Consider the following 27,001-nt stretch of genomic DNA (forward strand, 5'->3'; position numbering starts at 1 on the left):
TTGGAAATAAAGGGTTAAGGAACCGTCTCATCTCCTGGGACTGCTGTGTAATCACCTCCCTCTTTCCAAGCTGGGAGTTAAGGAGCAAAGAGGAGAAGAGACAAAACTGTCGCAGAACCAGGTGCAGGGCAGGGAGAGAAACTACAGCTCTAGGCAGCAGGATATGGGTGCCTGTTAAGTAGCTGGCCACACCTTGGAAACCTGAAGCACAGGAGGTGCTGGGGGCACGGAGGCACGTTTCATCGTTAAAAACCATCTAAAGGTAAGTTGAGTAGAACAGCTGCTTCACCTGGATACGTTGAAATGACGTTGAATTTCTGTTGAAAGACGTGCTGGGCCAGATCTAGAGTGCTCGGACACAAAGAAGGGCAGCGAGGCACCTCCATGTTTAAGAGCTGTATGATAAGACAAAAATCAGTAGGAGTTGCCAATGAGTTTAGCCTACAAGAATGAGCAAAGTAATAGCAGCTTGGACACACTGATTCAAGGCACAGTACCCAGTCTGCCCAATCCTACATCTAATCTGATCTCTGGTTGACATGGACTGTTGTCACATGGAGTGCATCCTCTGCTTTCCTTTACCAAAGGATGGGGGTCCCATCAGAAGCTGGTTAATAAAAGGCAAGGCCTTTATTATGGCAGATGGCAGCAGGGGGGAACTGTAAAACTGAACTGATATGTGGTATGTCTGTTTCTTGACACCAGTAACTGGCCTCCAGAGCAGTTTGAGGTGCTTGTGAGATCGCCAACTCTCAAGTAGAGCCGCCAGCTTCTTTCCCAGTCCCTGTAAAGGTAAAGGGACCCCTGACCATTAGGTCCAGTCGTGACCGACTCTGGGGTTGCGCGCTCATCTCGCATTATTGGCCGAGGGAGCCGGCGTACAGCTTCCAGGTCATGTGGCCAGCATGACAAAGCCGCTTCTGGCAAACCAGAGCAGCACATGGAAACACCGTTTACCTTCCCGCTGTAGCGGCTCCTATTTATCTACTTGCATTTTGACGTGCTTTCGAACTGCTAGGTTGGCAGGAGCTGGGACCAAGCAACGGGAGCTCACCCCGTCACAGGGATTTGAACCGCCGACCTTCTGATCAGAAAGTCCTAGGCTCAGTGGTTTAACCACAGCGCCACCTGGGTCCCAGTCCCTGTAGATGCGCCTTTAATAGTAGCTTTATCTGCAGATGTTAACAGGTGTAATGTCCATCACATTAGTTTGTAAAGTTTGACCTGTTGATTTCTGCAGCTCAAACAAGTAGAAGTGACAGGTGCAAATCAAGCAGCCCTACTTTGAAGTTCTCAGAGTCTTTTCCTTTCTCAGAGTCCTGGTCTAACTTGGGGGAATCAGTGCAGTAGTTGGGGTGCTTTAGGTTAAGCGGGGCTGGCTCAGAGGAGAGATTGAACTAGCAGTTTCACAGAGACTCTTTCTTCAAATAGATGGGGTCAGGCTTGAGGACTTTCTGTCCAGAATTATTCTTCAATCAGAGTTTGGTTAATGTTTGCTTGCTGCATACTAAGACTTCGGTCAATGATTGTGTAGCCCAGTCAACCGTTGCAGCTTTAGACTTCTAGTTACAAAGCTAAAGTTGGTGATTAGTCAGCATAAAAGTTCTAAACAGAACTCAGCAGGGACACTTCATAAGGAACTGAGGTCTATATTCAGCTGCACCCCAAAATGAGCTTTGTCCCCCTCATATCATACCGCATATCTTCATAACTGGCAGACTCTCCCCTTTGTGATCCACAACCATTCTCAGCAATGAAAACAGTTGGTTTTCCACACCTGGATGCACATGACATTTTACAAATAAGTAACTGGGAGTGTGCAAGTCAAACTAAAGTTTGGGCCGCTCCATATCAGACCCCTCCTACAGGAGAGAGTCCTCTACGGAGGACAAAGAATTGTGCTTGGCCCAGTGCATTGTTTGGTTACAAGATACCATCAATCACAGCATATCATGTCTACTATAGCCTGATGGATAAGGATAAGGAACTGGGGTCTGCACCCCACAATAAGCTTTGGGCCAGAATTCTCTGGTTATGGCAATATGCAGCGGGCCAAAGTTTGTGGAGGGGTACTGTAAGGGGGAGAGATTACAGAGAACCTCCCCCTCTCATCAGGAGCAGTTCGTCCCCAAGCAGCCATGAAAGTGCAGGGTCTGAAGGGGCTGGTCAGGAAGCGGAGAGAGAGTGCCAGGTCTCCAGCAGCTTGGGAGAACCCCTGCTCCACAGGCGGGAAGAGAGAGAGGCGGAAAGGGGGGGAAACAGGGAAAAGACGGAGCGTAGACCTTTCCTCCCGGCACCGGAATTAAGGAGGAGGAGAAAGGGGAGGAGATTCACTGTCCCGAGGCTGTTATGTTGGTCAAAGTCGCGAAAAGGGGCAGTGCCAGATTCTGAAACGGAATGAGAGGACATGAAACCGACAGCTCACTACACTGTAAATAACATGCACCAATAAAGACTCTTTTAAAGACAAGTATGTGGAAAGTCGTTACTCAAGAGTAGCCGTAACAACCTCTGACAGGTATAGTTCCTTTTAAAGTTTTCTGTGTTCCAAGCTCTTACACAGATAACAAACTAGGAACTAGGAACTGTATTCTTGTCCTAATAGATTCTATTAGGTTCATAGAAGCCAACTTCTAGGGGCCATGGGGTCTTCACCCCCCCAAATATTTGAGGGTGCTGCCTCCCCCTCCCCAAAGTTGATGGGCATTGACATTCACCAGCCACCACTGAAAAGCATCAAGTGGCCCAGCAGGGAGGGCTATGAATGATGGCATGGCTGCGATGGGCCAGTGAAGGACTCTCCTAAGCCACTGGTCCCTCAACCAGTGCCCAGTCTGATCCTGACCAGATTGCATGCCTGATCCCATATAGCCCCAATATTGCAAGGAGCAGATATGTAATTCTCTCAGCAGCGGTTTTGAGGGCTGACATTTGTGAGAGTTTAGTGAGTTGTTTTAAGAGTCTCATCAAGGGAATGCTAGTTAGGGGAATGTTAAGTCAGGGGAAGGGAAGGCTGGGTCAAAGTCTGTGGGAATAGTTCATATGCAGGCCAAGGAGCCAAAGTTGGAGAACAGTAGTTCAGGCAACTAGCAGCAGTAGCCCCCCAAATCTCATAGGCTAGGGATGAGGAAGCTCTGGCCCAAATGTAGCCCCCTAAGCCTGCCTGTATTGCCCAGGGACTCCCCACATCATGCTCCCGTACCAGCTGGACCCACTCTTCCCGAGCCACACCCCACTGACCCTGTTGTGTTGTGGCTATTTTAAAATGTTTTTCGATGTTTGTATGCTTTGAAATGTTCTTAAAACCTTTTTAAATATGTTTGAATTTAGTTTTTCATTGCATTGTTTTTACCACTTTGCTGTTGGCTGCCCTGGGCTCCTTTGGGAGCATGGGCAGGGTAGAAATGTAATTAATAAAACCCTCTAAAATAATGCAGAGTCCACTCCGAGAGACCATGCAGAGAATCCTGGGAAAGGACGCTTCCTTTGTCAGGCCTCCAAGCCAGGCACCCGGTTGAGGCTTCTGCTTCCTGGTACGTATGCAGGATGCATCAAGTGCGCTCAGCACCAAAGGCTCCTGGTGGAGATTCCTCTGAGAAACCAAAGCCAGTCACTTCCGAGAAAACAACAGTTGCTGTCCTGCTGCTAAGCAACAGCTTCGGCTTGTCTTCAGCAGCAAGGAAAACAAGGGCCCAAGCTGAGCAACAAAAGGACGCTGGCAAAATGGCCCAGCAATAAGCAGCAAATGCAGCTGTTGCTAGCAGTCTGGTGGAAAGCTGTCCACACCCCCTTGGAGACCTCAGTCCAGAACCAACACACTCCATGTCTGGATTTTGGTACAGCCACTACAGCCTTGACTGAGGGGGTCTTACAACCAATCAGAAATCTTCCAAGAAAGATATGGGGATGCTTGACACATGTGAGGGCTAGAACTTAGCGGTTTGCCTTGCTTTCAGAGTTGCTGTGCAATAATAAGCATGTAGGAGGCCAATACGTGATAACTAATCTGATGTGCGCAGACTTGGTATAACAGCCCTGGCTATGAAATGGTTGGTAAAGGTAAAGGTAAAGGGACCCCTGACCATTAGGTCCAGTCGTGACCGACTCTGGGGTTGCGCGCTCATCTCGCATTATTGGCCGAGGGAGCCGGCGTACAGCTTCCAGGTCATGTGGCCAGCATGACTAAGCCACTTCTGGCAAACCAGAGCAGCACATGGAAACGCCGTTTACCTTCCCGCTGTAGCGGTCCCTATTTATCTACTTGCACTTTGACGTGCTTTCGAACTGCTAGGTTGGCAGGAGCTGGGACCGAGCAACGGGAGCTCACCCCATTGCAGGGATTCGAACCGCTGGCCTTCTGATCAGCAAGCCCTAGGCTCTGTGGTAAACCCACAGTGCCACCTGCGTCCCGCACAGTGCCACCTGCGGTTTGTAGCAGGTTGGAAATCCCAGGGAAGGAATACCAAATGAATACAGGGGTGGCGAGACATGGTCAAAAGGAAAAGGGAGGCCTTGACTGTGAGATATTCTTGCAACAATTCACTCAAATTGACAAACTGGTGAGTGGCTATAGCAGTGGTGTCACTTGACCAACTTTTCAGTGATAAAAAGTAAAAAAGGTAAAGGTCCCCCGGACAGTTACGTCCAGTCAAAGGCGACTATGGAGTTGCGGTGCTCATCTCGCTTTCAGGCTGAGGGAGCCAGTGTTTGTCCACAGACAGCTTTCTGGGTCAAGTGGGCAGCAGGACTAAACCGCTTCTGGTGCAATGGGACACCATGACAGAAACCAGAGCACACAGAAACACTGTTTACCTTCCCACCACAGCGGTAGCTATTTATCTACTTGCACTGGTGTGCTTTCCAACTGCTAGGTTGGCAGGAGCTGGGACAGAGCAACAGGAGCTCACCCCATCGTGGGGATTTGAACCTCCAACCTTCTGATCGGCAAGCCCAAGAGGCTCAGTGGTTTAGACCACAGCGCCATCCGCATAACCAACTTTCTTGTTCCCACCAGAGTGGCTGAAATCCTGTCTGATTGGTAATTGGGCACATCTGTCCTCTGTAATATCTGCTACCAACTTTGCAGACTAAAAAATAACTCATCAAGATTGGGTCAGTCCCACATGCCTCTTAGTTGTAGTCACAATATTGTGATATTGGAGACTCAGCAGTGTGTGTGTGTGTCCAAACAGCATGGTGTGGAAGGTGTGTTCCCATGTTCATTCCCATCGAGGGTCCTTCCTGCCACTTTTGTCTTTGCTCAGTGGATGATTTGGTTGCAACTCCTTTTGCTGAGTAATTCAGACATATTTCCTCTATTTCTAACTGCTAGCAATATTCAGTTTTGCCACCACTGATACCTTTTATGTATCCTGTATCCCTCCTTCTCTGCAGGGGTGCCAATTTGAATAAAAAGTTGGGGGGGGGGCTAGGCAAGCCCTGCACCACATAATCGATTACGTGATGCGGTGTACACACACCATTTGAATGGCAATGCCCATCAACTGGGGGCGGCGGCGATCCCCTCAAATTTTATGGGGGTCCCAAAGACCCCCTCAGCCCCTAGGAGTTGGCTCGTATGCTTCCCCTTGAACTTGAATGTCAAGTTCAGAATTATCATTGTCAAATTAGATTCAGAGGATTGCTTTGGAATACTGATTAGCATTACAAATCCCAAGCTGTGAATCCCTCAAAATAAACTGCAGATTCACAACTAATGGGTGCTCAGCTAAGTAGCTGCCTCTGAAAACTCTTCATGAGCAGAACACCAGAGGGCTGGCGCTTCACCCGGCTGTTTTCTTTATTTTAAGTAACCACGTGGCAAAATAAAAGAAACGATAAATGTTGAGTCCTCTCTTGGCCATCATGCCAACGGCAAATATCAGGTGAGGTCTATGCAGCAGATTAGAATTCTGTTGCGATTTCACTATGAAGCAATTGCAGTGACAATCTCAGGACTGTGGTTAATGGCTAAGCATGGGATTTGCTTATTCTCTTAGCTTCATCCCTTTCAGCATCCTAAAAGAATTGCCTGCAATTAACCTAGCGAGCACATGTACCGTATGGGCAGCTAGCCTTGTGGTGGCAGCTTAGCAGCTCAGGGGCTCACCTTTTTCCATTGAGAGGATCTGTGTCTGCCATTCTCAACTCCCCCCCCCACTGCATTCCTGAAGAAGAAAGGATCAAAGTGAGCAGATAGGAAGGAAAACCAATGCTCAAGAGGGGGAAGCACCCACTCTCGCTAGCAAGTGCTGTTGTTTCTCACCTCACTCCAAATTTCATGCAGTAGGAGGGTCCGTATAGTTAAAGCTATGGTTTTCCCAGTAGTGATGTATGGAAGTGAGAGCTGGACCATAAAGAAGGCTGATCGCCGAAGAATTGATGCTTTTGAATTATGGTGCTGGAGGAGACTCTTGAGAGTCCCATGGACTGCAAGAAGATCAAACCTATCCATTCTTAAGGAAATCAGCCCTGAGTGCTCCCTGGAAGGACAGATCGTGAAGCTGAGGCTCCAATACTTTGGCCACCTCATGAGAAGAGAAGAATCCTTGGAAAAGACCCTGATGTTGGGAAAGATTGAGGGCACTAGGAGAAGGGGACGACAGAGGACGAGATGGTTGGACAGTGCTCTCAAAGCTACGAACATGAGTTTGACCAAACTGTGGGAGGCAGTGCAAGACAGGAGTGCCTGGCGTGCTATGGTCCATGGGGTCACGAAGAGTCGGACACGACTAAACGACTAAACAACAACAACAACAACAACAACAACAACAACAGGAGGGTGAAGGTGGGGAATGGTCGCTTGATTTGCTAGCAAGCAATGGAAGATGTTGGGTTGGGGTCAGGGGTGCTAACCTGAATAAAATAGGGGGGGCAGGTAAACACCACCCTGCACGATCATGTGTTGCGGCTCACACACACCATTTGAATGGCAATGCCCATCAACTTTGGGGCACCCCCGACTCAGTCAAATATTTTATGGGGGGAAAGGGATCTCAGCCCCTAGGAGTTGGCTCCTATAGTGGGGGTGGGATGAGTAGTTAACCCCCACACCTATTCCTGTCCAAAACAAGCTGCCAGTAGAAGTAGCTGCTGCTGACCTAGCCAAAGCCAGCGTTACTTACCTGTGCAAATGCCAGCTCTTCTGTGGTCTCTCCACCTAGATGACAAACTCAGGACTGGTCAATGGCTAAGCAATGGCTTCATCTCTGCTGCTACAGGTGCAGAAAGATGGTTTGCTTCTCCCTTCTGAAGATGATGATGTTTGTATTCAACGGCATAATATTTGTGAGTATGCAAGGTGGATGGTAGGTAGCCCAGGATGACACGGCAGGGTGGGCCAAGCCAGTGGAACAAATTCATAAACTTGCACCTGTGCAAAAAGCCCACCCACCCCCCCACGACATAATTCCTGATGCCATAATTCCTGGGGTGCGCTTTCCTCCTCAAGTGATGGTTATTGTGTGTTTGTGTATATGGAGAGGAAAATGAGTGAGTAAGGCCTATTGTGAAAATACCCAAGTAGGAAAGCTATCTCCATACGTGCCATGTTTTTTTTTAGGGCACAGCTAAATGTTGCAAAGAAAAAAACACACACACACAATTCCATTCAACTGCATATGTCTTTTGTAACGGGGCATTCACTGGGGAGAAATAGGGATAGGAGGGGATGCAAATGCACCCCCCGGGGCTTATTGTATTGTCTTCCGCACCCCCTCAACTGGACACAAATGCCAGGAGGAAAAGGCAAACTGTGTGGGAAACATAGGTGGGAAAATTCGCCTGGGAGAATTGGCAAGTGGGGAAATGGTTAAGCCCCCTCTCCTACATGCAGATCTTTCCCTGCAGATGCCCTAAGTCAGGGGTCCCCAAACTACGGCCCCCGGGCCGGATGCGGCCCAATCGGCCTTCCAATCCGGCCCGCGACGACCCCCGCCGCCCGCTGCCGCCGCCCGCTCTCACGGCGCGCGGCGCAGCGGCGATCTGAAAAATCGGCAAAAAATCGCCGAAAATCCTTTGTGCGCATGCGTACGGGCCTCTCCCGACCCGGAAGAGGTCATTTCTGGTGCACTTCCGGGTCGGGGGAGGCCCATACGCATGCGCACAAGCGATTTTCGCCGATTTTTTTTCCGCCCGTGTGCGTGTGCGCATGCGCACGGGCGAGCACTCCCCCGCCCTCCGGCCCGCTGCGCGCGCACTCCCCTGCAGTCCGGCCCACCGCGCGGTCGGCGCGGCGGGCACCGGCCCGCCGCTCCGTAAGTCTGGGGACCCCTGCCCTAAGTCCTGTATATGATTAGGAACATGTATTAACATGTTAACATCCTCAAAAGTTAAGAGATAAGGAAGCTGGAAACCTCTTTATATGTATAAAAGCTAGTGGAATGACAGAGTTCACTGCAGAATTACAGCTTCCTAGATGAGCAATGGCATCTTCTTACCTCTGTTCTCTCCCTTGCCTTTCCAGCTGGGAGGCCTGGCTTTGCTGGGCATCGGCATCTGGGTGAAGGTGGATGGCGGTTCCTTTGCGAAGGTCCTGGGAGCTGCAGCGCCACAATTAATGCAGCTGATCAACGTGGGCTACCTGTTAATCGCTGTTGGCACCTTCCTACTTCTCATGGGCTTCATGGGATGCTGGGGGGCCGCGAAGGAAAGCAAATGTCTGTTGCTTGTGGTAAGTGCCCTAATTAAAATTGGGAAGCAAACACTCCCTGGGCCAGGCTCGGTCAATCGTGGAACTTCTGCTCTGCTACGGGATTACACAAGGGCTTTTTGCACATTCTGACTGTCATGCCTTTGGCACGGGCAAAGTTCATAAATGTATTTAGTTTGTATAGTTTGTATACATAAATGTATTTAGTATTGTACTGGGTAGCTCGGCTCCACCTACTGGCCAAAAAGAATATTGCAAGAACGGCAGTTGCTGACAGTTGCTGACAGTTGGCCTGAGGGGTTAGAGAGGAGGAGTTCAGTGGTGCGAGGTACCAGAGGGAGTGCTGTTACATGTTCTCCACCTGCAAGATAGTATCGTTGTTTTACCTCATTTAATACTTGTCTTCACACTTATTATTTGTCTTATTTGATTTATTTTACCTTGTCCTTGACTGTTAATAAAGTATAGGATTAAATGTAAAAAACAGTCTCTTTCCTTCCGTCGAAGACAAGAAGGTTTAGCTGTATGTCGAACTACCTAGGTCACCAGGCACGGTAGTGAGGACAGAACAGTAAAACAACGGCTTTCCAGCAAGTGGAAAGAGATAAGACTACACAGACCTGCTATTCTGTCAACGCACACGCCTGCATACGACAATAGCAAGCTCTAAACAGTCAGACATCTCCTTAACAACATGTCTCAGAGTCGGGCATCTTCGGGAAAGGCAAGGTCCCAAGTCTCTGGTACTTCTAAATCTTCCACTGTGAGTAATGCACTCGCCATCGCTCGCGCCAAGGCTGAAGCGGCTAAAACACGAGCAGCCTTCGCAGAGCAAGAAATAAAGATGAAACAGGAAAAGGCTAGGTTGGAAGCAAGCCTAGAAAAACTCATTGTAGAAAAAGAAACAGCAGCCGCCATAGCTGAGGCAGACGCCTTAGAAGCGACTTTAATTCCTGTCAGTGAACGCAACAGTGTACTCAGCCCAGATCTGGGACTACAAGATCCCCTGCAACGGACTTCAGAGTACGTTTATCAGCATTCCAAATCAAGTGACTATGTACCTCTGCAACAACCTAGAGAAGAGGACATCAAAACGGCAACCCAAGACTTTTACACGGTGCCGCTGCAAAACAGAGACAAGCCTATTACTCTGAGCAACCCGGCAAACTCAACCTTCAAGCCGGAGCGGTACAACAGAGATCACATGAAATCAGAACCATCAGAAAGGTACGATTATCCCATACCTTTGCATCATAGTGACCCTCACCACACTGATCCAACCACAATAGACTTTGCCAAGTTCCTTGCTAAACGTGAACTAGTCACAAAAGGACTTGAAAAGTTTAACGACCAACCTGAAAGTTACAGAGCCTGGCGCGCTTCCTTTCAAAATGCTATCGAAGGCCTAGACCTATCGTGCTGGGAAGAGATGGACCTCTTAGTCAAGTGGCTTGGTAAAGAGTCTGCCGAACACGCCAAAAGAATTAGAACAATAAACATTAATTACCCAGGCATCGGCCTTAAAATGATTTGGAATAGACTTGAGGAGTGTTACGGTTCAATAGAAGCTATAGAGAACGCACTATTTAAAAGACTCGATAGTTTTCCTAAGATACCTGCCAAAGCTTACCAGAAACTCAGAGAATTGAGTGATTTACTAATGGAACTTCAAGTAGCTAAATCTGAAGGAGACTTACCTGGACTTACGTTTTTAGACACAGCTAGAGGTGTCAACCCCATTGTACAAAAGTTACCTTACAATCTACAAGAACAATGGATTGCACATGGTTCTAAATTTAAGAGAAAACACAACGTTCCATATCCTCCCTTTTCTGTTTTTGTGGATTTCGTGAACCAACAAGCTAAGATGAGGAATGATCCCAGTTTTGATTTCTCACTGTCAAGTGTTATTTCCCACGGACTGAACAAGCCCCCAATATCAGTACACAAAATTAATGTAGACTCTCCAGATTCTCCTTTCAGGTCTGCTAGCTCTTCTCTCACGGAGGCAAGAATTAAGGATCCTGATAAACAGTGTCCTCTACACCGCAAGCCTCATCCTCTGCAGAATTGTAGAACCTTCAGAGAGAAGCCTTTAGAAGAACGTAAGGCCTTCCTGAAGCAGAACAACCTTTGCTACAAGTGCTGCTCAGCCTTTCACTTCGCTAAGGATTGTAAGGTCAGTCTGCGATGCCGAGAATGTGATAGTTCAGATCACAATACGGCTCTACACCCTGGGTCTGCCCCATGGTCCTTACAACACACAGACAGCTTCACTGAGCATGGCGGGGAGCAAAAACACACTCCTACAACTACGCCAGAGATTACCTCAAAATGCACTGAGGTCTGTAAAGGAACCATAACTGGCAAGTCCTGCTCCAAAATCTGTTTAGTTAGAGTCTACCCTGTAGGTAACAGGAATAAAGCCATCAAACTATATGCCATTCTAGACGACCAGAGTAATAAGTCTCTAGCCAGCCCAACCTTCTTTGATATGTTTGATATCAAAGGCCCTAGCTTTCCATACTCCTTGAAAACGTGTTCAGGTAACGTTGAGACAGCGGGGAGAAGAGCATCCGGCTACAAAGTAGAGTCCTTAGACGGCCAAACTTCTTTAACTCTACCAACCCTCATTGAATGCAACCAGATTCCCGATCAAAGATCTGAGATTCCGACCCCAGATGCAGCACGTCACCACTCACATTTAAAACGCATAGTGAATCTAATACCTCAACTAGACCCGCAGGCTCGGATTATTTTACTCCTGGGGAGGGATATCTTAGAAGTCCATAAAGCAAGAGCCCAGATTAATGGTCCTCACAATGCCCCTTACGCCCAGAAGCTGGATTTAGGATGGGTCATTATAGGAGACGTCTGCCTTGGAAGCATGCACAAACCAAACTCTGTCAACAGCATGCTCACAAATACATTAGAGAATGGTCGCCCTTCTCTTTTCCAACCCTGTCACAACCACTTCATTATAAAGGAATTACCTCAAAAAAATCATTCAATTTGCCCTGTCGTCAACCTCCCTAACGAGGACGTCGGTTGTGACAGCGACACAGATCATCTAGGGTGTACAGTCTTTCAAAGAACCAGTGACGACAATAAGGTGGCAATGTCTATAGAAGATAAAATGTTTTTACAGACTATGGAACGGGAATTTGTTAAAGATGATACAAATAGCTGGGTCGCACCCCTTCCCTTTAAACCGCAGAGACGACGGCTACCTAATAGCAGAGATCAGGTGCTCAAACGCCTCTCTTCTCTCAGACATAATTTACAAAGGAAGCCAGAGATGAGAGATCATTTCTTCTCCTTTATGGACAAGATATTTAAAAACCGTCATGCGGAAATAGCTCCCATCCTCAAAAACTCCGAAGAGTGTTGGTATCTGCCAATATTTGGAGTGTACCACCCCAAAAAGCCAGGCCAGATTAGAGTAGTATTTGACTCCAGTGCCAAATTTGAAGGTATCTCCTTAAATGACGTCCTTTTGACAGGACCAGATCTCAACAATAAACTTTTAGGAGTACTCCTCCGTTTCAGAGAAGACTCTATTGCCTTCACAGCAGATATTCAACAGATGTTCCATTGCTTCTTTGTTAGAGAGGAAGACAGAAATTTCTTGAGATTTTTCTGGTTCAGAGACAATGACTTCTCTAAAGACATCATAGAGTACCGCATGAAGGTACACATCTTCGGTAACAGCCCCTCTCCCGCAGTTGCTATCTATGGACTTAGACGTTCAGCACGTGAGGGAGAAGCAGTGCATGGCACAGATGTTAGACAACTCGTAGAGAAGAATTTCTATGTGGACGACTGCTTAAAATCTCTGCCTTCAACTGAGTCCGCAATCAGTCTCCTTAAAAGAGCGCAGCAGATGTTTGCCTGCTTTAACCTCAGACTCCACAAGATTGCTTCAAATAGTAAAACTATAATGGAAGCTTTTCCTACTCAAGATCACTCCAACGAGCTAAAAGATTTGGATTTGGGAACGGATTCTTTACCTATCCAACGCAGTCTTGGTCTGCTTTGGGACCTGAAAGCAGATTCCTTTACCTTCCAGGTAAATACAGATGAAAAACCCTTTACTCGCAGGGGTATCTTATCTGCGGTAAACAGTCTGTATGACCCACTAGGTTTCGCAGCTCCTGTCACTATACAAGGTAAAGCATTACTTAGGAAACTTGACCCATTCCTCGGTCGAAATGCCCTGTTAAGAGTAGGTGGTCGTCTCAAGCAAGCTAAATTAGAGTTGAATGAAAGAAACCCTCTAATTATACCTGGCCAGCACCACATTGCTTCTCTGATTGTACTGCATTACCACCACCAAGTCAGACATCAAGGACGTCTATTTACAGAAGGAGCTTTACGTTCTGCTGGTTTTTGGATAGTGGGAGCCAAACGGCTTGTGAGTACTGAAATTTATAAATGTATTACTTGCCGTAAGCTTCGTGGCATACTTCAAACACAAAAGATGGCCAATCTTCCAGCTGACAGACTCAGCACAGACCCTCCATTTACCAATGTAGGCCTCGATGTCTTCGGCCCCTGGTCTGTTTCCGCACGTCGTACTAGAGGAGGTTATGCAAGCAGCAAGCGCTGGTCAGTCTTGTTCACCTGCATGTCTATTAGAGCTGTCCACATCGAAGTGATTGAGTCTATGGACACGTCTAGCTTTATTAATGCTTTAAGACGTTTTATTGCTATTAGAGGCCCTGTAAAACACATTCGCTCTGACAGAGGCACTAATTTCATCGGTGCCACCAAAGAACTGAGCATTCTCTCAAACTTAGACACAAAACAAGTAGAAAGATATTTGAGCAGTCAAGCTTGTACATGGACCTTCAATCCACCGCATTCTTCCCACATGGGAGGAGCTTGGGAAAGAATGATAGGAGTGGCTCGTAGAATCTTAGATTCCATCTTCCTACAAATAGGGAATACTAGGCTTACTCACGAGAGTCTGACAACCTTCATGGCAGAAGTTGCAGCAATTATTAATGCCAGACCTTTAACCCCTCTCTCCAATGACCCAGAAGAACCCTTTTTGTTGACACCGGCAACTCTCCTTACTAAAAAAATTGAAGTAGTCAGTACACCTCCTGGTGAGTTCACTAACAAAGACTTGCATTTGCGTCAATGGAGACAGGTTCAAAGTCTTGCAAACACCTTCTGGGATAGGTGGAAGAAGCAGTACATCTCTATGCTACAATCAAGATCTAAATGGCAAACTGCCAAGCCTAATCTAAACGTTGGTGACATCGTTCTTGTTAAAGACTGTCAGTCTCAAAGGAATGAATGGCCATTAGCCTGCATCACCAAAGTCTTTCCAAGTGAAGATGGAAGAGTCAGGAAAGTGGAAATTAAAGTATGCAAAAACCAACAAACAAAGTTGTTTCTTAGACCAGTCTCTGAACTGGTTCTACTGTTGTCATCGGGGGAATCAAATAGTGGTATCTGTTGATACCAAGCGGGGAGTGTCATGCCTTTGGCACGGGCAAAGTTCATAAATGTATTTAGTTTGTATAGTTTGTATACATAAATGTATTTAGTATTGTACTGGGTAGCTCGGCTCCACCTACTGGCCAAAAAGAATATTGCAAGAACGGCAGTTGCTGACAGTTGCTGACAGTTGGCCTGAGGGGTTAGAGAGGAGGAGTTCAGTGGTGCGAGGTACCAGAGGGAGTGCTGTTACATGTTCTCCACCTGCAAGATAGTATCGTTGTTTTACCTCATTTAATACTTGTCTTCACACTTATTATTTGTCTTATTTGATTTATTTTACCTTGTCCTTGACTGTTAATAAAGTATAGGATTAAATGTAAAAAACAGTCTCTTTCCTTCCGTCGAAGACAAGAAGGTTTAGCTGTATGTCGAACTACCTAGGTCACCAGGCACGGTAGTGAGGACAGAACACTGACTGAAGTTTGTGCATCTGGGTCGCATACCTGCCAAGTTCCAGCCCGAGAAATAAGGGACCGGACCGGAAGTAGCAGACCGGAAGTAGCTGCTGCCGCCATTTTGGAACTGGGCGGAGCATGCTCAGAAGTGACTTTTGATGCTGCTGTGCCCAGTTCCAAAATGGCCGCCGCACCAGAAGTCACGCTGCAACCATTTTGGAACTGGGCAGGGCAGCATCAAAAGTCGCTTCTGAGCATGCTCCGCCCAGTTTCAAAATGGCCGCCGCGCCAGAATAAGCCGGGGAAAAACAAAAAAAACAGTTTTTTTGGCTGGGAACAGCTGGAAAAACGGGGGTTTCCCGGGGAATACGGGAGACTTGGCAGCTATGGGGTCGTGTCTCTGAGTGTTAGCAGCAGCTACTAGCTCCAATATACTATCCTGCCTAGGGACTTCTAAGGGGTTGATCCGTTTGAGCAAGGTCCCTGACAGTGATTTTTTTTTCTAGGATAAAATGGTGCCAGTATGCACCACGCAAGGAAGGGCTCTCAGCACTGGCGGATGAATGTTTTATTACTTACTTATCAAACCTTTATTAGGCATTTTACAAATAAAACCAGAAAAGAGAAAATCACATATAAGAGCCTTGAAATATATATATATTAAAAAGGCAGCAGTTGGCTACATAGAGTGATTGTATTTATATATATGTAGAATCTGGGGTTTTCCCTGTTAACCTGCTCCTTGGAGGACAGCTACCAAAAACTCGGCTACCCCCGCCGTTACCCTTTGGTCAACGTCAGATAGGCAGAATCCCACACTTTCACCTTGCTGGGGTTCCAGACCACCCAAAAGAGGGGACAGCACATGTTGACGGAGCGTACTGTACAGTGGACAATGAAAGAGAATATGCTCTACAGTGTCCGGGACATTCATAGAACATCTGCAGAATCTCTTGTTTCTAGGAATGTTTTGATATCTTCCCCTGACAAATGCCGAGGGAAAAACATTCAGACGGGCCAACATAAAAGCCCTACATTGGGCTGAGATTATTAACTTAGTGACGTAATTGGCTCTGCTATCTAGGATATTTAAATCATAGAATATAGGGGAGCAAATTTTGTTTACAGCTGCCACAATATTTTGTCTCTCGACATCCTTTAGTCTAGTTAGGATATTATGGAAAATGTATTGCTCGCTAGAATTGTAGAAGGATGTTGGATGCCGCCCAGAGTGGCTGTGGAAACCCAGCCAGATGGGCGGGGTACAAATAATAAATTATTATTATTATATGAGTCTACTCTGAGTAAATCTTCATTGATTTACTTCATTGATTTGCCACCTCAGGTGATCTCTCCCCTGGCATTTATGAGCTCTCGTTTTTGCTGATTGTGGATTCCCTCTCCCTTTCCCTCTGTTTCCAGTTCTTTGTGGTCATACTGATTCTCTTCATAGCAGAAGTGGCCGGTGCTATCGTGGTGCTGCTTTTCTCATCTGTGGTAAGTCAGTGCTAACATCTGGAGTTTGTGGCTTCCGCAATTCGAATTTTGCAGCAAGAGGGTCCATGACTAGAAGTAGAATCTGTGTTGTTTACCAACAGGAGGCAACACGATTATTGATCGCTCAAAAATGGAGGAAAACTGAGGTGCCCACAATCCAAGATTGGCAAATAAAATTAATAGAATTTATGAATTTGGAAAGAATGACGGCTGCAATCAGGAATACTTCTAAACAAAAATCTAAATTGGAATGGGGGGTAGTGGAGGAGTATTTTAAGAAAAAGGATATAAAAACGGAGTTGATGATCTGTCTAAATTAAGCTGTAATGGGGAAATTTGTAAAAAGGATGGGAAAATGGAAAGTAAAATAAAATAATAAGGGATTGGGAAAACTCAATCAGAGATGTAACGTAATGGTTAGGAACGCAAACTAAAGAGAATTCAGAAGCCAAGTGATGTGTGGTGATTGGGAAGTTAAACTTTTTTATTTTTCTTTTAACAAATATTTGTTTAAATGATGTACTTTTTTTCTTTGTATTGTATTTTAATGATTTAAATAAAGGTTATTTTTAAAACTTAAAAAAACAACAACAGGAGGCAACACAACACCACCTCTTAATTCTCACATTGTTTCTGGATTAAGGCAGGCACTCCCAAACTCTGGCCCTCCAGACGTTTTGGACTACAATTCCCATCATCCCTGACCACTGGTCCTGTTAGCTAGGGATCATGGGAATTGTAGGCCAAAACATCTGGAGGGCCGCAGTTTGGGGATGCCTGGATTAAGGTGTCCCACTAGCTTCTGAAAAATGCTAGGGGCAGTGGGCAGCACCAGATTTAGGGTGATGGGGGCTGTTCCCCCGCACAGGGCATACAAGAGTATGCAAAACTATGATATAGTGCACGAGAGCATGCACAGTATGAAAGGTGAGAGGGCGGAGGGTGCCAATTTTTATCCTTGCTCAGCACGCCATATTACGAAAGTCTGCCCCCGGGAAGGAGGAGGGTTGGAACCCCCCCCCCAGCATAAGCAACAAAGAATGGCACTTAGTAGCCAGCGGAAACTAAATTAGAAGGGCTAGTATAATTTCTCGTGGACTGAAGTTCCATAGGGTGGGTACCAAAACAAAGACACCATTACTTCACTCTCAGATGAAACTACAGCAAATGAAGATTGCAGAGCAAGGTCTCTCACTTGTTGCCAGCATTAAATAGTCCTTCCTGAACAAGAAAGGTCTTGTCAACCTTTTTCCGTGTCCTCCTCTTTTTTTGGGAGTGCTGTCAGTTCCTCAACTCTGTGCACGATCCACTCATATTTTCCTGTGGTTCCTGACTTCTTGCTGTCTCCCCAGTTCTTTAGCCTCACTTCTTCTGGGCCTCCTCCCCACTTTGTTTCCTAGCTGTCATCCTCCAAGTGTGCCCTATACAGTATTTGTGTTCCCCCCTGCTACAGCACTCTTCTTGGCCCAGCCCTGGGTACTATTTTCTTCAGCCAAATTGATCTTTCTATTCCTAAAGCTGTTCCCCCCCCCAACATTCTGTTTCATTATATCCGCTGCATTCAGCATGCTTGTGAACATGCCATGACTTCCCTAGCTCATCCAGTGTCAGAGAAGGAGGACAGGCAACAGTTTTAACCTATTGTATAAAGCAGGCATGTCCAACAGGTAGATCGTGATCTACCAGTAGATCATTGGACGTCTGCAGTAGATCACTGGTAGATCATTGGCTCCCCCCAAAGAAGCTGAACAACTGTGGCTCCCCTTAAAAAAGCTCAAAATTTTACCTCCTCCCTGAAAAAACACAACTTTGGCCTGAACCCCCCCCCCATGGGCCTTCCTCAAAAAAGCTCAACAACTTTTGACCTGAACCCCCAAAAAGGGGGTAGATCACTGCCAGTTTTTTAAATCTGTGAGTAGATCGCAGTCTCTTGGGAGTTGGCCACCTGAAATATACTCGGAGTCAAGAGTGAATTTCATGCTCTTTATTCAGCTCATAGTCATCAAGGAGGAGAAGAGAAGACGAATGGCTCTTTTCCCAAAACCATCTGCTTATATACATTATTTACACAATGGGCCTTGCGTGATTGGCTACTTCAGGGCTACACCTGTGGGCCAATTATATTGTGGATTGACTTTTGCCTGCAGCCTGATTGGCTGCTCCTACAGGCCAATCAGGTAGCAGATTCACTTCTGCCAGCCGCCTGATTGGCTGCTCCAGCAGGCCAATCAGGTTGCGGATTCACTTCCACCTGGAGTTGGATTGGGTAGCTCCCGCTGATTCTGAATCCTATTCTTCTAGGATTCAGCTCAGTACATAACACCACCCCTGGTATAAAGCATGAGTTCAAGGAAGTCCTGGTTTTATGGTGTTTTTTTATGGAAGTTATGGTTTCCTTATTCACCTGTCTCCTGGTTGCAGGCAGATATATTTGTAGAGCACTTGAAAAATTGGGCCCTGAAGACTTTAAAAGAGGACTACGGCAAGCAAGGGGACATCACGGGCATTTGGGCAACAACAATGAAAGAGGCGAGTGAAATTTGTTGTTGTGGCCATCCCTCCGTCTTGTGATAAATCCTAATTTCTGGTGTTGTAAGACAGAGGTTTTGAAAGAGCCTCCGAATACTTTTTGAAATGTGCCTTGAGCTTTGTGGACGCCGTAAAACTCAGTCAAGTGATTTATTGCTCGACTGGTCATAAACACATCACAGTAGCACTATTTACAATCATTATAGCAACAGCTGTAACAGCATGCTTAAGTTTCAGTCCCTCTTTCTCTTTTGAACAGCGAGACACAGACAGACACCGTCATGACGCAGCAATTTGCAGACAGCACCTGTTGGTCAGTCGCCTGCAAAAATAAAAAACGAAAGCTCTCCTTTTATTGGCACTTCCAGCTGAAGCTGCGCATGCCCGGAGTACCACTCCCACTTACATACGACTGTTCTGGAATCTTCTCCCTGATTCTGGATGAATGACTCCCTAACAGAGAGTACTTAACTGGTCTCCTTCTGATTTTCGTGCCAGTTCAACTATCATCCAAACAGTTGGTTAAGCGGTTTCCTGACTGAAGGAAGGTGAACAGGGGTGGTGTGTGTGTGTGTGTGTGTGTGTTGTTGTTGTTGTTGTTTTTTACAGAGAGCTTCTTCATTGGCGCTGTCATAAGCAAAAATCTGCCCTTATTCCCTTATGGGGTACACAAGAGCCCTTATTGGGTTCTCCGTCGGTCGGAGAATATAACAGAGGCCAACCAGAGAATTTTGAGAAGCAAAGCCTTTATTTTTGCCGTTGCAGCAGGGTCCTTCCCCTCACGCAGGAGAACAAGGAAGGAACCCCAAAACAAAGGGGTCCTGCCCTTAAAAAGAAATTTGAAATTGGTTTCAGCCCACCCCCCCAGAAGCATCACCCATACGTCACAGAAGGGGTGTAGCCCAAGACCTCCCTCCCTAAATTCATCGTAGATACATCATGAAAGGGGAGGTCTGGTGGCAGTAATCTGAGCATCCTGGACCCTGCCCCCTGCCCCCAAAACCTAATCAAGTAAAAAAAAAAGAGAGAGAGAGATATTTACATTTCCCTGTGTCTGGCACTCAGGTATCAGGATGCCAGGGATTATCACTTTAATTCCTGAGACAATGAGAAGGTTTTCCCCACCCACCCCTTCTTCCTTGCAGAGGAAAACCTGGTCAGAGAGAGTCAAAATGGTGTCAGTCAAGCCTGTCTTCCTGTGCTGCTTCAGACATGTGCCTGTACATTCATGTGCATGTTTATGAACAATTATTATATATATATAGGTAAAGGTAAAGGGACCCCTGACCATTAGGTCCAGTCGTGACTGACTCTGGGGTTGCGCACTCATCTCACATTATTGGCCGAGGGAGCCGGCGTATAGCTTCCAGGTCATGTGGCCAGCATGACAAAGCCACTTCTGGCGAACCAAAGCAGCACATGGAAACGCCGTTTACCTTCCCGCTGTAGCGGTTCCTATTTATCTACTTGCATTTTGACATGCTTTCGAACTGCTACGTTGGCAGGAGCTGGGACCGAGCAACGGGAGCTCACCCTGTCACAGGGATTCGAACCGCCGACCTTTTGATCAGCAAGCCCTAGGCTCAGTGGTTTAACCACAGCGCCACCTGGGTCCCTTATTATATATATATCAAACCTTAAAATTCTTACAACAGTGCTTCCTGTACTGCAACACTAAGGCTGTGTTCACAACACTTCCATTTACTGTGCACTCATTTGTGTTTCCAGTGCTGGGTTTTTAAGCCATGTCCGCGGGACGTTGCCCAAAATGTTGGTGCATCTTGTACTTTGATGAAGATACTGCTGCTTGATGTGTTGTTTCTCAAGCCAGCTTCATAATGATTGGAGTCCTTAAGTCATTCCTAATTCAAATAGCCCAGGTGTGCACACCTTTGCAATGGATAAAGGCATTCCTGCCCTGACAGCATCCCATGGTGTGAACACAGACAGGGGGGAAAAAATGGAAGCTGTGCTTTTGTGAAGAGCTGGTGTGTGTGTGTGTGGCAGAGCTGTGAAACATGGTGTGGGGGACAATTTCATTGCACTTTAAGGCAGTAATGTGAGCACACCTTAAGTCAACAGAGCAGGAAGCTGCTCTGCACAAAGCCACTTCCGCATCTCCACGGAGGTGGTGTTGTGGGCTGACCCTGAGCGAACTCTCGCAATGGGGGCTGAGAGCAGCCCCCTCACGAGGAGGGAGTTCCCGCCTTCGTCAGACCCCGGCTGGCCAATAGGGTCAGCCGGGAGGCAGGGCTTAGCATTCATTAAACCGGCCGGAGGCGGGAACTCAGCCTTTCCTGCCCCGGCTCCCAACCCGATCGGATCACCCGCCCACCCACCCTGAAGCTAGGCAGGTTAGGCCGACGCTGCTATGGATCTTCAGTTGGTCGCCTTGGTTGGCCAGGGGGCCTGGTAGGACTTTTCCCACTTGGGGCTAGCCAAGCTGGTTTTTTCACCTACCTCATAGCAATTCGTCACAACTTGGTTTTGCGGTTAGGCATTGGAAATTTGCATAAAAGAAGAAGGGGGGGCAGATTGTGTCATCCTCTGCCCAGAAATTGGAGAAGTAACTCCGTTAAAGGAGTTCCGGGGGCGGTAGCTTTGTCCTGGGCCTACGGAGGTCAGGGCCTGATGGCACCCCCCAACGGTGGCCACAGGAGGTGTCTCAGTAGATCTACATCACTGGGCTCCTTTCTGGTGGTTAATTTCTCCCAGACTGTAACACACGGGTTACAGTCGGATATAGCCGGTTAGGTTCCAATGCCTAAGCCAATACCACTCATCATTCGTAACCAATAAAGTTGTGGCCTTTTCGCCCACTTAAATTTATTCATTGTTTCTTGTGTCTTTTTTCACGTGGAGGGAGGGGCATTGCCACACAACTGCTCTCCTTAGATCAGGGGTGGGGAAATCATTTGCCCTCCTGATGTTGTTCGTCTCCAGCTCCCATCATCCCTGACCTTTGGCCATCCTGACAGGGGCTAATGGGACTTGTAGTCCACAGCTGGGTGGGGACCCCATTGGGTGTCCCTGCCCAAGCATTTCTTTTTTTGTTCAACAGCTGCTTCCCAATCTCGAATGTGCATGCAATATAAAATGGCTACTATAAAACAAGACGGTCACCTCTCTGTTTGCAGTTGAAATGCTGTGGATTCAACAACTATGCTGATTTCAACAATTCCTACTTCTATCAAACACACGCTGAGAAATACCCCTCCTTTTGCTGCTCAGACAACAATGAGTGCCAGGAATCCGAAGTAGACCACGGCAAACAGGTAACTTGGCTTCCCAGAGATCACGGACTCCACGCATTTGTGTTGTTGTGTGCCGTGGGCCACCTAAAAAAAGGAGCTTAAAGCAAACTCAGCCCCATAACTCTTTGCGGCAGGGAAAAACAACTGGCAAGCCAGGAACTTCTAGGTCAGGGCAGAGGTGGCCAACTCCCAAGAGACTGTGATCTATTCACAGAGTTAAAAACTGGCAGTGATCTACCCCCTTTATGGGGGTTCAGGTCAAAATTGTTGAGCTTTTTTCAGGAAGGAGGAAGGCCCATTTTTAGGGGTTCATGTCAAAGTTGTCAAAGGCTTTTTTTAGGGGGAAGAAAGCCCCATTTCTTTGGGATGCAGGGCAAAAAATGTTGAGTTTTTATTAAGGGAGCCAAAGTTGTTGAGCTTCTTTGGGGGGCAGCCAGTGATCTACCAGTGATCTACCACAGATGTCCAGTGATCTACTGGTAGATCACGATCTACTTGTTGGACGTGCCTGTTCTAGGTCAACTATGTAGGGTTGCCAGACTCAATAGAGGACAGGACTTCTGTGCCTTTAATTGCCCTGCTCTCTTTTGAGTTTGGAAACCTTAAAGAGAAACCAGCAGACCCTTTGCTTGGAAATTAAACAAAGGGTCTGCTGGTTCCTCTTTAAGGTTTCCAGACTCAAAGAGAGATGGGCAATTAAAGGCACAGAAGTCCTGTCCTCTATTGAGTCTGGCAACCCTACAACTATGACTAATCTGGAAAGTAAGAAATGATAGCAGGAGTTCACTTCTGTCAATAGAGAAGATCAGAGGCCAAAGTAGTTTTTGATCTGGCTGAAGTTGGAATCATCCATGTGTTACAATGGGGGAGAAGAGTGTGGAGGCTGCTTACATGTTGCTGAAAGGTGCTGATAGTGCTGCTGACCAATGAACTGGCTGTAGCAATGAGTTCCAGAGGTTAAGATGATCTGGCAGTATTCAGAAGGGATAGTCAACGTAATTCCCAATCACAACACACCCCCACCCCCACCAACCACGGGTGCTGTTACAGACACACTGAAAAGATATTTATTCCCCAGGTGAGCAAGGGAGGCAAAGTCAGGGAAGCACAAGAAACATACTGGCTTCTATGGCGTCTGGGCCAATATGCCAACATATACTGACCATTTTTTTTATAAAAAAAAATACAAACGTCATATAATCCTCCAATTTAACCCTCAAAGCAATATCTTATGTTCCAGAGCTCCCAAACGTGGTGCCTTTAAGGACATGTAATAATTCCTTTTTATAAAAAATGAATTTCTTATAGTTAGAAAAATAGTTAACAATATAATTTATATATTTTTTCCAAATTGTTTTTATTGAATTTCAGAATATTAACAAAGACGAAAAGGGAAAGCAAGTTTCTTAGGCATACCAAAACTCAAGTCAATCAAAGTCATTAGAATCTATCAACTCATCCCCCCCCCCCAAAAAACTCAACTCTTTCCTAACAGACAGATAATAATACACTTTACCATTAATGTTGCAGGCAGCCTTTTAGAAGGCTGTGTCTTTTCCTGTTATGCCCTATTCTTCTCATTAAGAAAAATCAATGAAGTTATATGTGCTGGCAACATGATCCAAGAACTGGTGTTTCTATAGCATTACTAAACGTCAAGATATGTAAGCTTAAGATGGAAGTATCGGTGGCAGTGAACATATTCCTGAAACAGTCTCTTTTGCATCATGTCTTTATGTCTCCTTCCAGGGGTGCCTGAATGAATTCCAGGTGTTCCTGAGCCGCAATGGGAAAATTGTTGGAGGGGTGGCTCTAGCTGTTGGGGTCCTTGAGGTAAGCTCACACATATATGACCTGGTCACCCCAAGTGCTTCCAGAATGTCAGCATTTTGCATACCAGAACATTAGGTTTGTGCAGTTTAAAGTGGATTAAAGGACACTGTTGCTTTAGCACAACAAGTCCACAAAACAAGACCTTTTTTTGGTTTCGGAAAGTGCCGGGGAAATGCCTTGAAAAGTGTAGGATGAACAAATGATTAATGGGAGGATGCTTAACAATCCCATAAGCAAATCAGGATGGATGCTTGTTGGCATAAAACCACCACATAAACAGAACAAATGTTCAATAAAGATCAGACATAGTCCAATGGGACTATGTTTCTCTATTCCAGGGGTAGGCAACCTTAAGGCCCGAGGGCAGAATCCAGCCCATTTGCCTTCTCAGTCTGGCCCGTGGACAGTCCGGGAATCAGCGTATTTTTACATGAGTACAATGTGTGCTTTTATTTAAAATGAATCTCTGGGTTATTTGCTTGGTCCCAGCTCCTGCCAACCTAGCAGTTTGAAAGCACGTCAAAGTGCAAGTAGATGAATAGGTACCGCTCCGGCAGGAAAGTAAACGGCGTTTCCGTGTGCTGCTCTGGTTCGCCAGAAGCGGCTTAGTCATGCTGGCCACATGACCTGGAAGCTGTATGCCGGCTCCCTCGGCCAATAACACGAGATGAGCACCGCAACCCCAGAGTCGGTTATGACTGGACCTAATGGTCAGGGGCCCCTTTACCTTTACATTGATTATTGCTTTCATTTTATGGATCAGTGGTCTCGTTAGATAGTAAAATTCATGTTAAATTGCTGTTTTAGGGGATGTTTTAAAACTCTGGAACAGATTAATCCATTTTGCATTACTTTCTATGGGAAAGCGCACCTTGGTTTTGGAACACTTTGCTTTTGGAACGGACGTCCGGAAAGGATTAAGTTTGAGAACCAAGGTACCACTGTACTAACGTTTAGGAGAGCTTTAAAACCATGCCTGTTTATTCAGACATTTGATAGTTTGAAGTTATGTCCATGGCAACCCTGAAATAATTAGTTTGAAAGGAAGTGATTGCTTTTAGGAGTTTTAAACTATTTTTAGGAGTTTTAACTGTATTGTTCTAGTACAGTCATACCTCGGTTTAAGTACGCTTTGGTTTGAGTACTTTCAGTTTAAGTACTCCGCGGACCCATCTGGAATGGATTAATCCACTTTCCATTACTTTCAATGGGAAAGTTCGCTTCAGGTTAAGTACGCTTCAGGTTAAGTACAGACTTCCGGAACCAATTGTGTACTTAAACCAAGGTACCACTCTGACAAGTTTGCTGCTGTGGGCGCTTCCATGAGAAGCTGCAGGATGTGTACATAAACAGTATCCCTTCCATGTGAACGTTGTGCAATCTATTACCTCTTCCTGCTGCAACCCAGTTCGCAATTGATGTGTTTGCAGGAAATGTTATCGTCATGACGAGAATTGGTAAAAACGGCCAACAGCATTGTTCCATGTTAATAACTCCCAGGAGGGTCCTGTGTGTAAAATACTGCCTCACCTGTCCTTTTGCCCCCTAGCTGGCTGCCCTGGCTGTCTCCTTGATCCTGTACTGTCAGATTGGTAAATACGCCTGAAGCAAAATTGGCTACCTACAGCACAGCTCTGGCTCCAGCTCTCGGCTTCTGCATCAGCCACGAAAGAGACATAGCAAGCATCCTTATTCAAAGAGCAGATGCGACAATCACTTTTACTGGATCAAAAGAGCGACATGATCCTCATCCTCATTCATAATTATTAGCTATTAACCCATCACTAATAATTAAACCCTAGTTTAACAGTACTTGCTTTTAAAAAAAAACGCCCTGAAAAAAATATGTAAACCTATTGTTTTGTGCTTCCCTTGCCTTATGTAGTGGGAAATCCAGGGTAGCCTTTACATCAAGGGGTTGGGAACATCCAGCCTGTGGGCTAAATATGGCCTTCCAGGCCTCTCCAACTCACCCTCGGGACTCTCTCGGGCCAGTCCTATTCTGCACCCTCCCTGAATTCTTTTGGCTGGCTGGAATCTGTCCCTCAACATAATACAGTGGTACCTCGGTTTATGAACACAATTGGTTCCGGAAGTCCGTTCATAAACTGAAGCTTTCATAAACTAAAGCACAGGTGTCAAACACAAGGCCCGGGGGCCTAATCCGGCCCGCCAGACCTCGTCATGTGGCCCGCGTAGCCGCCGCCGACAATAGCCGCTGACAGTAGTTCTGGAGCCTGCGATTGGCCGAGGGTCAAAACCGGGGGCGGGGCTGCAGGCGGAGGCCGGGGCGCTGGAGCCGCGCTGACGGCCTTGGCCAGAGAATTTCAATTTTGAATGAGGCTGAGGGAGGCGGTGGCACAGCAGCCAGACGGGGAAGTGAGATGCAGCAGGAGGAGGAGGAAGCCCGCCGAGGAGGTAGGAAAGCCCTACAGGCGCCGCCGGCAAAGTTGGTGCCGGGATGGAGCAGCGCTGGATTTTTTTTTGGCGGGCTTTGCTGTTGTCTCCGAGAGCGAGTGAGGCGGCACTGGGGAGCCGCCGCCCGCCGCTTCCTTTCCTCTCCTCGGCTGCATCCGGTAGGTGGGCGAGCGAGCGGGCGAAAGGGACGCGGAGTGAGCCTGAGGGGGAAGTAGGCGAAGCGCAACAGCCGTTCTCTTGATGGAGCCGGGTTTCTCTTCCCTCTTCCCCCGTTTTCTCCTCATAGACACTCGGGAGGCTGCCTGGCTTTTGCTCTGCCCCCCACCCCCCGAGCCACCCTTTGGCTTCTCAGTTCCAGTGGAGCTGCTCCCCGGGGGGCGGCCGGGAGGGAGGCGGCGGCGGCACGGGTTCCTGCTCTTCCCGCTCTGCCGCCGCCTCCTCTCAGCCCCTCGTGATGTAGGGCTCCAGATGGAGTCGCCTCACGGTTTGAGTAGGTGGGAGGGGATTTTTTTGGGGGGGGGAGGTTTTCAAGCCTCCTCTGCCTGCAGTCCCGGTAAGGAGAGGCGGTGGCGAAGACGACAACAGTGGGGGGAAGAGCAGCTCTGAGGCGAAGATGCACGTCCGCTGGGGCTGGGGCTGCCGCCGCCTTCCTCCTCAGGAAATCCGCTGCCCTCCCTCAGCGCGAGGGGAAGGGACTCTGGCGCTGAGGAGGGAGGATGCAAAAGCAAAGCAGGGAGTTGGCGCTGCACCGCATGTTCCTGCCCCTCTCCAAAGCATGGGGTGGGTTGCAGCGTGTGGCATCCTGCCTAGCGGGGTTTGGGTGTGCGCAGGGCGGGAGAGGGAAGCCCTCTTTCCATCTGCAGGTTTTTAATCCCAGCCGTGGCTTTCTCCTTCCTGCCGAAGGTTTAGTTGAG

The 27,001-nt window shown here is 47.2% G+C and overlaps 1 protein-coding gene across 2 annotated transcripts; it reads left to right on the forward strand.

The window, feature by feature from the left end:
- On the forward strand, nt 1-25,988 carry TSPAN16 (tetraspanin 16). Of its 2 annotated transcripts, none has more exons than XM_060268751.1 (8): nt 1-262; nt 7,164-7,287; nt 8,465-8,671; nt 15,979-16,053; nt 18,475-18,582; nt 21,720-21,857; nt 23,586-23,669; nt 25,219-25,988. In XM_060268751.1, exons 2-8 carry the CDS (start codon nt 7,186-7,188, stop codon nt 25,273-25,275), a joined length of 771 nt encoding a protein of 256 aa, XP_060124734.1. In that variant the 5' UTR covers nt 1-262; nt 7,164-7,185; the 3' UTR covers nt 25,276-25,988. The 2 variants fall into 2 exon arrangements, with proteins under 2 accessions (XP_060124734.1, XP_060124735.1); XM_060268752.1 differs by having other exon boundaries at nt 7,221-7,287.
- Nucleotides 25,989-27,001: the final 1,013 nt, after the last annotated feature.

The sequence above is a fragment of the Zootoca vivipara genome, chromosome 16 (genome assembly GCF_963506605.1).
Source record: "Zootoca vivipara chromosome 16, rZooViv1.1, whole genome shotgun sequence".
NCBI classification, from domain to species: domain Eukaryota; kingdom Metazoa; phylum Chordata; class Lepidosauria; order Squamata; family Lacertidae; genus Zootoca; species Zootoca vivipara.

Excerpts from the sequence above, each read along its gene's own strand:
- TSPAN16 (XM_060268751.1), top strand. The coding sequence starts at position 7,186 with ATGGCTAAGCAATGGCTTCATCTCTGCTGCTACAGGTGCAGAAAGATG. Across the intron at positions 7,288-8,464 it reads TATTCAACGGCATAATATTT|CTGGGAGGCCTGGCTTTGCT; the intron begins GTGAGTATGCAA and ends TTGCCTTTCCAG. Across the intron at positions 18,583-21,719 it reads GGGCAACAACAATGAAAGAG|TTGAAATGCTGTGGATTCAA; the intron begins GCGAGTGAAATT and ends CTCTGTTTGCAG.